The 15,871-nt window shown below is 38.2% G+C and overlaps 1 protein-coding gene across 4 annotated transcripts in view; it reads right to left on the reverse strand.

The window, feature by feature from the left end:
- FGGY (FGGY carbohydrate kinase domain containing) overlaps positions 1 to 15,871 on the reverse strand; it is a 374,083-nt gene that overhangs the window by 330,437 nt on the left and 27,775 nt on the right. For all 4 annotated transcript variants that reach the window (XM_011377062.1, XM_023521507.1, XM_023521508.1 and 1 more), the window contains exons 3-4: positions 13,645 to 13,756; positions 7,970 to 8,121 (exon numbers count right to left, since the gene is read on the reverse strand). In XM_011377062.1, the coding sequence (XP_011375364.1) occupies positions 7,970 to 8,121; positions 13,645 to 13,756 (264 nt within the window). The remainder of the gene's footprint in view (positions 1 to 7,969; positions 8,122 to 13,644; positions 13,757 to 15,871) is intronic.

The raw sequence follows: 15,871 nt of genomic DNA on the forward strand, positions 1-15,871 counted from the left end.
GCTTTTTAGGAGAACAAGCCCAAGAAGAAAAGAAATCCCATGTTAGATAATGAAGTATTGCCAACCAGAAAGGTTAGTTATAACTACAAGATTATTTTTAATGGAAAATGACTAAAAAATAATAAAAGCATGAGCATTATGTTGTAAGCAGTAAACTATTTCAACCAACCATGAATAGTGTCCCATTATTAATTTTTTTGTATATACAGCCAATCTTTTATTCTATACCAATAATTTCTTTTAAAAAATGCATTTATAAGTCTGCACATTCAGTCTTGTAATTATTTTCCTTTAGCATTATACTGTAAACTTTGTTGTTGCTATATAAATATTTATTATCTACTCAGTACATAAGCCGCATTGATTTTTTTTTTTTAAGTCATAAAACAGATCGTGTCACACCCATGCTTAAAATCTATCAACCAATGCCTATTCTCTTAGAATAAAATCCAGATTCTTGCCCATGGCCTCAAGGCTGTACAGGATCTGGTCCCTGCCCACTTCTCCAACTCACCTCCTACTACTCTCAGCCTTGCTCATACCCTCCCAGCCCTGCTGACCTCCTTTGCTGATCTCACAGGTGCTTTCCTCCCCTCAGTCAATCTGATGCACCCTCTTCCTGAAAATCTCATCATTTGGGTCAAACAAAAGCTCCCGAGAGAGAACACTCTAGCCATGCCATTTCTGTTCATCTTTGTTTTTCCTTCATAGCATTTTCCAGAAAATAAAATCATTTTGTGTGTGTGTGTATATGCCTCCTTGTCTATTTTCTGCCTCTCTATGCTAAAATTTAAGTTCCCAGAAGCCTAGCCAGAGTTCTCACCTGTCCTGCTCACCTTGGCATCCCCAATGCCCAGCAGTGCCTATTACACAGAAGATAATCAATATTTGTTAAAAGAAAAAAATGAACATACCACCCATTGTTCCGGGCAGCAGATCCTCCTGAAGTCATCACTTAGAAGTGTCTTGCCTGAACTTATTTATTCAAACCCTACAAGGCAAACACTTGAAAAGGTAGTAGAGTGAAATGGTGATGAGCCCATACTCTGGATCTGAAATGCTAAGGTTCAAATCCCAGGCTTGTCATTTATTAGCCGAGTGACCATGGACAAGTTGCTTAACATCTATGAGCCATCTGTAAAAGATGATACTTCATAGGGTGGTTGTGAGGATTCAATGAGTTAACACAGATAAAATGCTTTAAGAAGTGCTAGATATATAATAAGCATTAGATACACTTCGGCTACTGTTTTCATCTATTTCCTTGTTATGTTCTTATTGCTTAGTTGATCAGTACCTTTCCTCTCTAGATTAATTTCTTGAAAGAAGAGACCACTTCCAGATTTCCACGGTGAGCTGCACAGGCCCCCATAGGAGGGGGATGGGGGCAGAGCTGTGATATAGCTCTTGATGTAGGTTTGCTTACATTGTATGAGATTATGAGCAGGTCATTTAACTATTTTGAGCTTCGGTTTCCTCATCTGTAAAAAAGTGATAATATCTACCCCCACAAAACAGGGGTAAAGATTAAATAAAATAATCCTTATAAAATAAAATAATTCTGGGGCTGGAGGCAATGATGAATTTTAGGGGAAGAGAGAAGAAGGTAATCAGTAAATCAATCTGCTTTGCAGTTCAATGCCGGCTGCCTTCTGGTGTCAGTATTACACATCGGATGTGGATGATTCAAATAAATGAATGACTCTGAAAATATGTTTTGTACTCTTCTACTGTCTATTTTCTATGATTGCTTCTGACAACTTTGTGGTGGTTTTAGATGCTTTCCTTAGCTATTAGTCAAACAGGAAAAACATACCACTCATTACAGCCAGCTCCATGAAATAAGATAGTCTAGTGTTTAAAACTCTCTCGATTTGGTGACAGGATGTTACTGACATGCCCATCAGCACAAAAACATTTTAAAACACAATAGAAGTGAAAATTAAGCTACTATACGAATATCTACTTTATAAAGCACTTTGCAATAGCTCACTAAATTACAATAATTCCACAAGGCTGATATTATCCTCATTTTACAGCTAAGTGCAGAAACTCAGAGAAGTTGATTTAGCTTGTCTAAGGTCTCAAAATTGTAAATGGTAGAGGAAGATTTAAATGCAAGTGTGTTTGGCTTCAAACCCTGTACTTTTCTTTGTTACAGAACTGTGTTATATCTCCCCAAGTTCCTCAACATCTTGAATTGGCTCTAATTGTATTGCTAAGACCTGATGAATGTAGGTGAATCATACTAGACCTATACATGGAATTTAAAGCCAGAGTAACTAACAGAAATAGTTCTACCATATTTCCATTAAAAAGAAATGGTATATTTCAAAGAAAGGAGTGGCTTCAACTCTCATAAAGTTTCAAGATTAGAAGAAACCTAATGACAGTATCAATAAGAATGAAAGGCTCTAAAAATGAGCTGGGGCAAGCCTCTTATTTTATAGAAGGGACCAGAACAAGGCTTTCCCAAGCTCTAACAGTTTTCGATAGTTCCTACTGCAAAGCACTCAACTGACATCTTCCACAGGTAGCAGGAAGTAATCAAACCCCCTCTCCAAGCATCCAACCTCCCAGGTTCCTCCAAAAAAAGTGAACATATATAGGAAAAGGCGCATTAGAATAAATCAGAGAATCATTTACTCATTTTCTCAATATGTTATCAGGGAACAGAAGCAGAGAGACATTAAGTAGGGAGATGGGAGAGACAGATATATTTTTCTAAACCCATCAACAAAATCCTCTGACATTCTAGCCATTTGATTCCAGACCTATGGAATCAACAATGAAAACCTCAAACTATAAAATGAGTAGCTTTCTGCTCTGCTGACAATGGCAAAAAGAGGAAATGAGTTAAAGAAAGAATTGGAAAATCTCCATGCAGCCCCTACAAGCCAGTTAATTATCTTCCATTAACACTGAGCTGTCAGGATTGACATCAGCCCCGTTAACTTTCTTGACCTTCCTCAGTCTGCACCTTGTTACCCTACAATGTTTCATGTTTATAAAGATAGGAGACTCCAGCTGTTCCGGCCTGACAGAACTTAATTTACATTTGGCCTTAATTAAGATGAGAGTCAGAATCATTGAGACCAAATGGAAAAGCCAGACTGCTGGGGGTTATGAAAGATTCAAATGGCATTTTCTTCCTTTTATCTGACAATTCTTATTAAGGAGACCTATGTCAACTCAAAACACATAAACCTTAAATATAAAGGACATGATTAAAATTCCGTATTGCAGGACTAGGACCCAAGTGACTATGCCCAAGGGCTCTGGCGATCTTAGTACATCACTTCTGTCTTCTAGGGAGTCTGAATTCCAAATTTTGCCCAACTCCCTCTGACATCTGATTCCAGGCTAAGGACAAGGAGCACATGAATGACAGCAATACCGAAGTGAGCCTTCAGCTCTGACTCCTCCATCTAGCTCACCTCTCACAGCCAATGAGTCTCAACGTCCTGCTGGCAGTACCCATTAAAGATTTCTAGAATCCATCTCGTCTCCATCCGACAATGCCTAATTCAAATCTAATTACGTCTCACCTGGAGTACTGCAACAGCCCCTTACCGGGCCACTGTCTTCAAAAAATATTTATTGAGTACCTGCTAAGTGCCAGACATTTGATTAGGGGTAAGAACACAGCAATGAACACAATGAATATGATCTCCATCCTGCATGGATTACAATAGTTGGAGGCGCCAAGCATTATACAAATCATCATACAAACTGACATATGATTACAATTTATTAAAAATACAATGCAGTAAAGTTAAGAGTGCAATGACAAGAGACTTCTGATTTATCTGAGGGTCAGGAAAAGCTTTTTTAAGGAGTTGACAATACAGCTGAGACCTAAATGTTGAATTAGAATCAGTGGTGAATAGAGGAAAGAATACTCAGGGCAGAAGGCACAGCATCACATTGTTAGGATGGGGTCAGCAAACTTTTGCTTTAATGGTTTAAGAGAGTAAATATTTTTAGCTTTGCAAGCCGTATAGTCTCTGTCTCAACTATTCAGCTGTCACTGTAATGCAAAAGCAGCCACAGACAATACATAAATGAATGAGCCTGGCTGTGTTCCAAGAGAACTTTATTTATGGCCACTAAAATTTTAATTTCATGTAATTTTTACAGATCACAAAATATTATCCTTCTTTTAATTCTTTTTCAACCATTTGAAAATGTAAAACCCATTCTTAACTTCCAGGACATCCAAAAACAGGCAGCAGGCAAGATTCGGCCCATGAGCTGCAGTGTGCCAAGCACTAGTCAAGACTCTGAGGTGGCAAAGAACTGGGTGTGTTTGAGGCACCCTGAGGGGATCCCCGTGGATGGATGAGAGTGAGCAACACGCCAGAAACACAGGAAGTAGACAGGAGGGGGCAACCTTCTGGGTCACGTTACAAATTTTAGAACTTATCGTAAGAGCCAAGCAAAGGCAAAGGGCTATAACCAGGGAAGAAAACAAGTTTTTACTTCCACAGGCATACATATTCTCATCTCTAAACCAATCTCCTCAGCCCTGCCAAAGGGAACTAAGACATTCCCTCCCTTGCTTAAAAACCATCAACCAATCTCTATTACCAAATATGCCCTTAACAAACCGAGGCCTCATTTCCTACTACACTTAGGGAAATACCCCAGACTCATGTCCTGGGACTTACTTTATCAACAATGAACCATGGTCTCTCTCTAGAACATCCTTCCTGTCTTCTTTATTAGAATAAGACCCTCTACTCATGTCTTGAGTCTCATCTCAAATAACTCCTCTGGGAAGCAAATCATTTTCTCAGAAAGCACTCTGCATATTCACGTATCACTGTGCTTAGTACATATTCTGATGGCTCTGTTTTCATGTCTCTCTCCTCCACCCATACCCTCCTTAGGCTCCCCCACCACTGTCCCCAGTGGACTCTGTGCCCCTCCAAGGTAAGAAAGACTGAGTCTTCTTTGTGCCCATATCCCCAGTGCCTATCATACTGCTGGTTCACAGCAGGACTTTAGTCAAAATTTAGCAAATTAAAGAGTAACTAGAATAAACAAATGGCAGCCCAAATGAACCAAGCACACAGCCTCATGTTCTGACACTGAATGTGTAGTTGAATAGCTAGCTCTACAGAAGCTATCTAACTTCCTCGTACCTCAGTTTCCCATACCTCCATTAAAAAGGAGATACTATTTACTGATTCTCTATAAATGGATGTTTTTCAGTATTTAAGCACAGAGCCTTTAGCATTGAAAGTGGTTTCAGTAAGTGTGCTGGAGAGCAACGTCAGCAACACCTGGAAGCTTGTTAGAAATGCAAATTTTCAGACCCTACCCCAGGGCTACTAAATCAGAATATGCAGTTTAGCAAGATCTCCAAGTGATTCGTTTACACATGAAAGTTTGAGAGACATTATAAGCCAGCCTGGTCAGGCTTGAAGGAGATGCTAAAACTGATTTTAGAAATAGCTTCGATTTTCAATTTGCAATCACAGCAAAACCAAAGGGATTCTCAGCAAGGATTCCTGTGCATGCTTACCAAAAAATAATAATAAATCAAAACAATTTTCAAACGGATTTAAGGCTCAATCTTCCGAAAGTTAAGTACACAATAAGCCAATGTTTAGAGCCTTACTCAGAAAATTCTGAAATAGAATTGATTAAATGAATGGATGGATGGATTGATGGTTGGTTGGTTGGATGGTCTTAGAAGGTCAAAATGAGTGCCATGCAATCTAGAGCTTTATTTTATATGGCCTCTATCTTTTGCATTTTGATCGCAAGTACACCATAGAGGTTCATATCGAATGCACATTTAGATCTGGATATACAACCCAGAGCTGGCCACGAAGTAGGTGTTCAATAAGGTCCTGATGGTGCACCAGTAACCACCTGCCTGACCCTGCTAGCTTAATTCAGTATAGCTCTTTCTTACTTATGGCTAAGAAGGGAGATATATTCAATTTGTTTCTTCTCTTGCACCATGTTTAGTCTGGCTTGAAGAACATCGCTGCCCTAGTTCCTGGTCTAACCCAAGTGGCACCCATTACGGAGGGATTTTAGTACTGCGTGGCAAGATTAGATGAGCTGGGTTTGGAGGCCAATAGACATGGTTTAAATTCTGGCTCTACCATCTGCCTAGGAAAGCCATTTAACCCTCTTTCAGCCTCAGTCTCCTATACTCTCTACCAGGCAGAGCTTGTTAGGATTAAATCAATTAATGCCCTTAGAACACACAGCAGAGTGTGGGGCAGTGAAGAGCAGTTCCATATTCCTATTTGTTTTGCAGCATACATTTAGATCAGGTTTTCAAACATTAAAAGTGGAAAAAAGTGAGGTCTCGGGTTTGAATTGCTTTGCCCAAAGTCACACAATGTGATGTTGGTGGAGACAAAATCAGAATGCTGAAACCGACTTCTAAGACACTGTGTTTTCAAACTCTTAGCAACTATAGAAGGCTTTCTGCAAATTAAAATTCACAAAGTAGCTAAATACACAAAAGCTATAACTTGATGCCCTTTTTGCTTATCTCCCTTCTGCCCCTTCTGACAATCCAAGAACACCTTCTCAGCACCCTTAAACTCCCCCATTTCCACGTATATTTTGAGTAATTTAAAATACAGCCCACCTGAAACCTCAGAGCTAGTACATGAATCATGCCAGGTCTTACTCTTTAGATGGATTCTCTCCTCACCAGACCACCTAGGGTTTTCAAGTCCCTGAGATTCCCAGAAGACTTGAACTTTCTCACACATCCATCTATAATGAGAACCATTAAGCTGACATCACCACTCTCCACACTTCATAAAGGATCCTAACATCTGGAAATGGGAACTACCTGCAAGTGCTTTGACCAAAGATCACCATATCACTCAAGGACAGAGAAACTCAAGTTCAGGCAAGATGAGAAAGGACTATCCTAAAATGCCAACAAGGCCAGAGATTAATCATTTGGGGCTAAAAGTGTATAGAGAAATAAGGTTCTGGTCAGAAGATTTGGACTTAAATCCCAGCTCTGCCACTTTCTAGTTGGAATGCTAATTAACCTCTCTGAACTTCAGTAAAGTATTGAATATTAACAGAATTGACTTCAGAGTCAGTGAATCTTAGGTTCAAATCCTGGCTATATCACATACTTACTGTGTTATTTTGGGTGAGCTGATTAATCTCTATCAGCTTTAGTTTTCTTGTCTATAAAAGACAGCCCCCCTGCCCCAAAAGGAAAGAAGGAAGGAAGGAAGAGAGGGAGGGAGGAAGAAGGAGAGGGAGAGGGAGGGAGAGGGAGAGGGAGAGGAAGCGAGAGAGAGAGAGAGAGAGAAGAAGAAGAAGGAGGAGGAGGAGGAGGAGGAGGAGGAGGAAGAGGAGGAGAGAAAAACAAACAAACAAACAAACCTGACTTCACAGGGCTGCTGTTTGGATCTAAGGAACAATCTGTGTCACATATTTATCACAATGCCTTGCATGAGTTAAGCATATAAAAACAAGAATGATTTAACTGCAATATAAACAATAAAATGAGATCAACCTTCCTCAGAGAGTTGCTGGGAAAACCAAACATAACAGACTTAAGCAGGGTGCCTGGTACAGACAAATCCCCAATAAATGGAATCCTCTACTATCATAGTTGACCCTTGAACAACACAGGTTTGAACTAAGTGGATCCATTTATATGTGGATCTTTTCAATACATACTTATAGTACCATATATGTTTTTTCTCTTCTTTATGATTTTCAAATTAAGATTTTCCTTTCTCTAGCTTACTTTATCATAAGAATAAAGTATATAGCACACATAACATACAAAACATGTGTTAATCCACTATTTACATTATCGGTAAGGCTTCCAGTCAACAGTAGGCTATTAGTAGTTTTCAAGGAATCAAAGTTATACATCTGCGTGGGGTGTCAGCACCCCTAACCTCACTGTTTTTCAAGGGTCGACTGTACTAGTATCCCCTCTTCAACCCTATGCACTCACCTCCTTTAGCCACAGGAGCTTCGGGGCCTGCATTTCCACAGACATCACACCCCCGACATACTGCAGGACACTATGCTTGGTTTCGTTGATCCTGTGGACCTGACTGACTGCTCGGTGGTCCAGCCACATGATGATGTTTCGATGGGAATCTCCTAGCAGAAACAGGGAGATGAAGATACATGTGCATTATTATCCTTCCAATTCAAGGGCAATTATGCATTCCCCAGGGCAAAGAGCTGCACAACTTCTATAATTTCACCCAACAATAATGAACAAGTGAAAGGACTACCATCAAGGCTGATTATAACACTCTAATCCAAACTTTAGATTTCCTTTCAAGAGGTGTGTTCTTTAACTATAACCCCAGGGTTAAACTAAAACCAGTCAAGATCTTCCAAATAATTCTATCGTCATTCACTCTCTCCCAACTTCTTCCTCTCCTACTCCTTCTAAACTAGAAAAGCTTTTCTGGGTATATATTTAGGAAGAGCCTATGAAATAAGCCTAAAACAATAGTTTGGCTTTTTAAGATCTGTCCCCTTTAAATATGGACAAATATTTCAACAGTATAATATACTTAATATAATACATCTAATACATCTGCACAATGGCTTTTATCTGCTTATATTCCCAAATCTTCTAGTCACTTTAATTAAAATCAGTTAAGTTTTTTTCCCTTACTCAGTTACTTTGGTGGCATAGGAAGAATACACGTTTTGGAATCGAGCAGACCCAATGGGAAATACTGACTCTTTCAGTTATAAGCAGAGATATATTGAGAAAGTTATTAAACTTTTCTCAACCTCAGTTGTCCTCATCTATAGAATAGGGACAATACCTAATAGCATATAGGGATTAATAATGGGCATAAAGGATATGGCAAGTACCTATCACATAATAGGCCCTCAGGGGGAGTAAATCATAAAGAACAGAAACTAACTGGAAAAGGGGCATGGGCACCTTCACATCCTACCTCTACCATTCTGCAGCCCACATAGCACCTGACTGTCCCTTCTCCCTTCCTTAGCCTCTGTTAATTGATCATGTACTGACAGAAAAGCCAATACTCTAGACAGCCCTCTGCTTCCTCAGATGGCAAAATGCAGGGAAAAGCAATGAATATACCTGAGATTATAAGAAGAAAAGATCAAAGGGGACCCAACATTAATTGAACCAGGCACTTTCACACATTATTTTATTTAATGGCAAAATAACAGCACCAACTATATAACTTTGCTAATAGCAAATGGTTATAAAGTTCTTTGTGTCTGTGTGTGTCCCAAGCCCTGTGATAAACATTTTACATACATCATCTAAATTCTCAAAACAATACTTTGATCTAGGTTACTTGCAGTGACAAACTGACTCTGAGGTTGAAGACAGGCCTACTTTCTCATAGCTAGGGAAAGCATGAAGTGTGCTCTGAAAACAGATCTGTGCAGAGGACAGATAAATAAAGTGATAAAACAAACTAGAGCTACACATATCAACATGAGTAGTGACACCAACTGGGACATTTTTAAACACAATACGTATTGTTTGTTGCAGGTATATACATATGTGGTAAAAGCACAGAACACCAACTGCAGCATAATGGTCACCAGCTGGGCAGAGGGGCGGGGATGGGTAGAAGGACTAGGCTGAAGCTTCAAGTAGTTCTTTAAAAAGAAAAGACACTTGAGGCAAATATGGCTAAATTTCACCTGTTTATCCTTAGTAGTGGATACACTGAAGACTCTTACTTTACGTCCCGTATGTTTGAAAACAATTTTTTTAAACTTAAAAGAAAAAAAGTCAACCTATGAAAATATCTCAATTAGGTCATCATCATCATCATAAGGCCAGGGCTCAGTCACTGGTTTGCCTACCTGGAGAGATTTCAGTCCCATAAAAGTTCCTCAAAAAACAGTAATTATTTGAAAATAAGAAAGTACATGAGATCTTCCCATAGGTACATCTCAGATCTGTTTTTCACAGCTGAGTGATTCTACTGTATAAGCTCTGGTTCTCAACCCAGGTTCACATTAGAAACCTTGAAAAGCTTTAAAAATACTGATGTCCATGTCCCATTCCAGAACTGTCATCAACTCAGAATGTGGGTATGTGGGCACACACACATGCACATGTGCGTGGGTGTGTGGATTTTGAGGAGAACAATATCAGTGTTGCTTCTTAAATATAGTATTGAATGTATCTGCCGCTGCTTCAAGACAAAAACGGCTGTTACTAAACTTCTAACTGTAAAGACAGACCAATCAGCTACTACTGCCTCTAATGAAAGGCTCTCAAGATGCAGTCAGAATAATGCAATAAGTGTGCAGAATCGAATACTTTATCATATTTATTATAACAATTAATTAATCATTTTAACTTTAGACAAAAACTGAGAAATTAATCTTTATTCAGTTCTTATAGAAAACCACAAATGATTCCACTGAAAGTTCATTTAATCTTTTATTGAGTATCTACTATATGCCAGGCACAGTGCTGGGATACCAAGAAGAATGTGCCACAGTCCCTGCCCTTACAAAGCATGTGGTTGAATGGAAAAAAGATTCTACATGGGGTACTGACTGGCAGAACAGCAGTATCAGGCATAGGAACACAGGAGGAGGAGCACAGAGAAGGCGCTAGTTAACTGAGCCCGAGGCTGCACAGAGGCAAAAATGCTTTAATTTAGTTCGGAAAATGGCCAGTAGGTAGCCAGGTGAAAGGGTGAGGAAAGAAGTTCTACACAATAGAGACAGGATGTGAAACAAATGGAATACAGATCCAAGAAAATGTCATATTCTAAGAGAATTGGATGCAATTTAGTAGAGCAAAATTTGAGTTACACAGGCAGTTTACCTAAGGACAGATTATTTATCCATGTATGCATTCAATTAATATTTTGAACAATTCATAGATGTTCCAGGCATACTTAAGAGGGAAAAATTACTATTAATCAGTAAAAACATCTAAATATTAGGTTTGTGTTACAGAGTAGCTTCGGTAGCAACTCCCTCCCCAGTTCCAAATCACGACTCTGCTCCTCTCCCTCCCAACCGCTGCTATGGCTGAGATGACCCAACCAGAGTTATGCTTTGAGCTTGGCAGGCTGCAGAAGTAGGAAGCACAAAGCTGTGACACTGCTGTCCAACCCAGGGGCTATTCCGATCTTCAAAGGAAGAATGATCAAACAAGAAAGGCATTACAATGAGACTATTTTATCATACAGCAGTGACTATTGTTCTTAAACTACTGTATTACATTTTCTTGAGTTTGGGTTTCCGGTTTTGTTTTGTTTTCATTTTTTGGTTAACATCTAGAGATGGTAACAGTTTTACCTGTCCTGTAGGTTTTGTTTTTTAACAGTGATGGTTAATATCCTGACTCCAGTTCCTGGTCCTCATGATTACTCCAGTTAACCAATCAAGAGTTGGTCACTGCCACATAGGTAGCAGCAGTCTTTAAAAGGCCTTTAAACCACCTTTAAAATTCTAATTTCATTTTCTAGCACAGGATGCTACATTTCAGAGAAAATCTAATCTTAATAGAAACTGCTGAAAGGCAAGAAATTCGTGAGGGGCACCTGTAGTTGGATATATTTGATGAACGGGTACATCTTAACCTTTTAGGTGAAATAAAATTATTTCAACACTTATAATGAAGGTTGCGACTGAGCTATCCTTTTAATAGAAGGCCTGTTAACAGGAGGCAATTCTACCTACAATGAGAAAAACGATGGCATCCAGAACAGGCATGTATCTAAGCAGGTTTAACAAGGATCTCTCATCGGCCACTTCAGTGTTCTTATTCTTAATATTTTAACCATCCATTCACCTGTCCCCAATGATTCTCCACATATTAGAATTACCAAGGAAACTTTTTAAAAATGCTGATGCCCTATCCTTGCCCAAAGCCACTGAATACAAATTTGGGGGGTAAGACTCATGAATTGGTAATTTTAAAAGCTCCCCAGGTGATTCTAATGTAGAGCCAAAGTTCTTTTAAAAAGCATATTTTTAGCAGATTAGAAAGTACAGAATCCTTGGAATTTGGGACTTTTAACATCTAAAATCTCACCCCAAATGATGATTCTTCCTACTGTATCCCTAACAGACAATCGCCTAACCGCTACATAAAGAAAGCTAATAAAGGAAGTGCTGACAGTCTCCTAACATGGCCAGCTACATGGCTAGACACATTTCATAATTGGAAAGAGCCTCCTGCTGCTGAGGTGAGGTCTGCTGGTTCAGCCCCATCCTTTGGTCTCTGCTTTCAGAACAATGCCAACTGAGCCAGTAAATAGTCACTGAGAACAAGGGCCATTCATATTCATCTTTGAAGCCCCAGCACTTAATAACAGGGCTTGGTACACAGTAGGTGCTAGTAAATATAGCAAGAAAGGAGAAAAGTATGTGTGTGTGTGTAAAGGATCCATTTGCATGCTTTTGCAGCACACGTAATTTATAAAAATCATTATTCTATGCCTTTGGTCTATAGAAGTGAGTAGAACACATTCTCTTTGCTTGAGAAATTCATAATTGGATGGAAGAAACTTTTCTGAGCATTAAGGTGTGTCAGGCTCTCACTTAATTCTTACAGCAAAGCTAGTGTTTCATTATTCCAATTCTTTCAAAGGAGAAAACTGTGACATGCAGAGGTTAAGTGACTCACTCAGGGTGTCACAGCTCAGCAGTAGCTAAGCTGAGATGTGGAACGTCTGACTGCAATTCCAGGGTGTTTCAGTGTGCCCTAGTATCCACAGCCACCAGTTAAGAAAGACACTGCTTACAGCAGTGTCCACTGCTAAGGGTTCTTCAACACCGTCTAGCCCAAAATATGTTTGTAATGCCTATCTTGGCAACAAGTGACTGACAATGCCTAGAGCCACAATCCTTTAGATGCAATTTCCAGTGCACCACTGTCTCCACCACTCCCAAATGATTTCTGCTCATTAAAACGTTAAATATCAGTTGAAGTTTATCATTGCACCTTACCTACCGAGTCAGTGTAGACTTTTGGGTTTATAACCTAAGCACTAGCGCTACTGGCTAAAATTTCCCAAAAGGAAATCCTTACCTACTGTGAAAAATTTCTGACGATGAACCCAAGTGGCACTTTACATTTGAAGCAGCTCATTACTGTAGTCACGAGTGTCTATTTGAACAAACTCATTAAATGGGAATGACCTTTGGTCTGGCTATTGAAAACAGAGACCATCTATCCTCAGTTTCTGTGTGATGCATGGTCCTATCTGCCTTGTTCTATTTCCTTTAAATGAACTTGGATCACCCACTCAAATGAATGTGGCACAGGAGTTTCATATGCAAAGCAACAGCAGGCACTGACACCTTCTTGCTAGAAAACACTGTCTGTTTCAAGTCTACTCACTCTTAGCAAAAGGTTCCATGTCCTTCCTTCATCACAGTCTCTACTATGGCTCTTGTGCTTTATTTATGGGACCAAGTTTCCCCCTAATCCAGGACCCTGATTCCACCCCCTACCAACTGCTTTCCAAGTTTTTAACCTCTGGGACATGATCTCTGGCCTCTATGCTCCACCTCTAAATCTTACTTTCAGTGGTAAGAGACAGCTGACGTCATGTTCCACCTGGGCCCTTAGAATTGATCAGCCAAGTATGCCCCAACTAGTCTCCCGCCACCAGGGAAAAAAAGAGGAACGGGTCCTACCTTCAAAGTTTACTGGTAAAGGATGAAACTGCTTATCCAAAACAACCAGAGAACATGTGGCATCAAATCCAAGCCCTCGAATTTGGTTTAAATCGATCCCTTGTACAACTTTCTGTTTTAAAAACAAACAAAAACATAAATTGTAATGCAGGTCTTCTAAGAAATTGAAAACAAGTTATGACTAGAAGAAATGAATGACAGAATAGAAAAAATATTTACAATATAAAATAGATAAAAATTCAATATCACTAAAATATCAGGATCCTATAAATTAATGAGAAAAAGACAACCAATCTAATTGGAAATTAAGCAAAGGACATGACACATCACTTCATAAAATAAAAAGAAATAATCAAAGAGCATATAAAAAGATTCCTAACTCCATCGCATTTCAATAAATACAAATAAAAATATACCACTCTCTGCTTTTGTATCATAGTGGTAAGATATGGAGAAGTAAAACTTCAACATTATTCTAACGATGTAATAATTTAGTATAAATTTTGAAGAATAATTTTATAGTATTTGTTAAAATGTAAGACATGCATTACTTTTGGCTCAGCAACCCCACTCATAGGAATCTATATTAGCAAATTATTAGCATAAGTAAATAAAGTTATATGTAGATAAAGGTTAACTGCACCACTGCTTAAAATATATTTAAAAATTAGAAACACTAACTTTTATTAAATAAATTACGGTACATCTGTAAAATAGAATATTCTCCAACCATTAAAAAGAAAGAGGTAGAGAAATAACTTCTGGGTGTGGTGGTATAAAAGGTCAGCCAGTACACTTGGCAGAATAAAAGTATAAAACTATAAAAAAATCATCATAAAGAAACATTTGGGGGCTATAGAAATTGACCAAAGCCGCAAAACAAATTAAGAAGCATTTATTCTTGAAAAATCAAAATTGTAATTATAACATTCCCACCCAAAAAAAAAACAAACAAACAAAAAAACTCTAGGACCAGATGTCTTCACTGGGAAATATTAAACGCTTAAGGTAAAAACAATACCATGCATATGGAAACTTGTTCAGGATGTAGTGAAGGAGGGAACATTTTCCAACAAATTTTACATGGCCAGCACTACCCTGATACCCAAGACAAAAAAAGACATCAAAAAAAGAGAAAACGACACCATAGAGCAATATCTATCATGAACGTAGGTGTAAAAATCCTTAAAAATATATTAAGAAAACAAATCTTACAACATACCTGCTAGAACAGCTATAATCAAAAACACTGACAATACCAAATGTGAGAAAAATGTGGAGAAAAGTGGAACCCTCGCATTGGTGGTGGGAAAAAAGTTTGGCAGTTGTTTAAACATAGCTTACCACACAACTCAGCAACTTCACACCTAGGTATCTACCCAAGAAAAATAAAAATATATGTCAACACAAAGACCGTATGTGAATATTCATGGCAGCATTCTTCATAATACCCCAAAACTGGAAACAAAACAAATATCCATCATGGTTTAACGAAATGGTTAAACAAAGTGTGGTGTATCCATACTATGGAACAGTACTCATCAAGAAAACAGCACAAACTACTGATACATGCAACATGAATGAACCTTAAAAACATTATGCTAAGTGAAAGAAGTCAGACACAAAAGAATTCATGTTGTATAATTCCATTTACATAAAATTTCTTAAAAAGAGTTAGTATAAAAAGAGAAAGCAGATAAGGAATCATTTATGACTAGGGGTGGAGACTGACTGCAAACAGGCACGAGGGAACTTTTTGGGGTAACAAAAGTGTTCTAAAATTGGATTATAGTGATTATTCACAATTGTGCAAATTTAATAAAATCATTAAACTATTTTTAATAGTTTATATTTTAAATAGATGGATTTTATGGTATAGAAATTATGCCTCGAACTGTTAAATATTAATAAAAAGTTGAGCTATAAAAGATGAAATGGGAAGATATCCACAATATATTAGTAAGGTGAAAAACAAAAACAAAAAATAATTTACAACAAACTGCTAATAGTAGCTGCCTCTGAGTGCAGAAAGACCAGTTGCAGGAGATAGGAGATTTTTCACTTTGTTACATAATTTTTAAAGTTGTAAAATAATAGATTAAATGATTAATTCTATTTTTTATTTCTATGGTTTCCTTTTTTGAAAAAGCATGAGTGATCATAATCATTAATGTTTCCTGTTAACTTAAAACATGACAATAACCTTTTAAATCCCACAAAAGTCAAC

This window comes from Pteropus vampyrus, unplaced genomic scaffold, assembly GCF_000151845.1.
Source record: "Pteropus vampyrus isolate Shadow unplaced genomic scaffold, Pvam_2.0 Scaffold305, whole genome shotgun sequence".
Taxonomy (NCBI): Eukaryota; Metazoa; Chordata; class Mammalia; order Chiroptera; family Pteropodidae; genus Pteropus; species Pteropus vampyrus.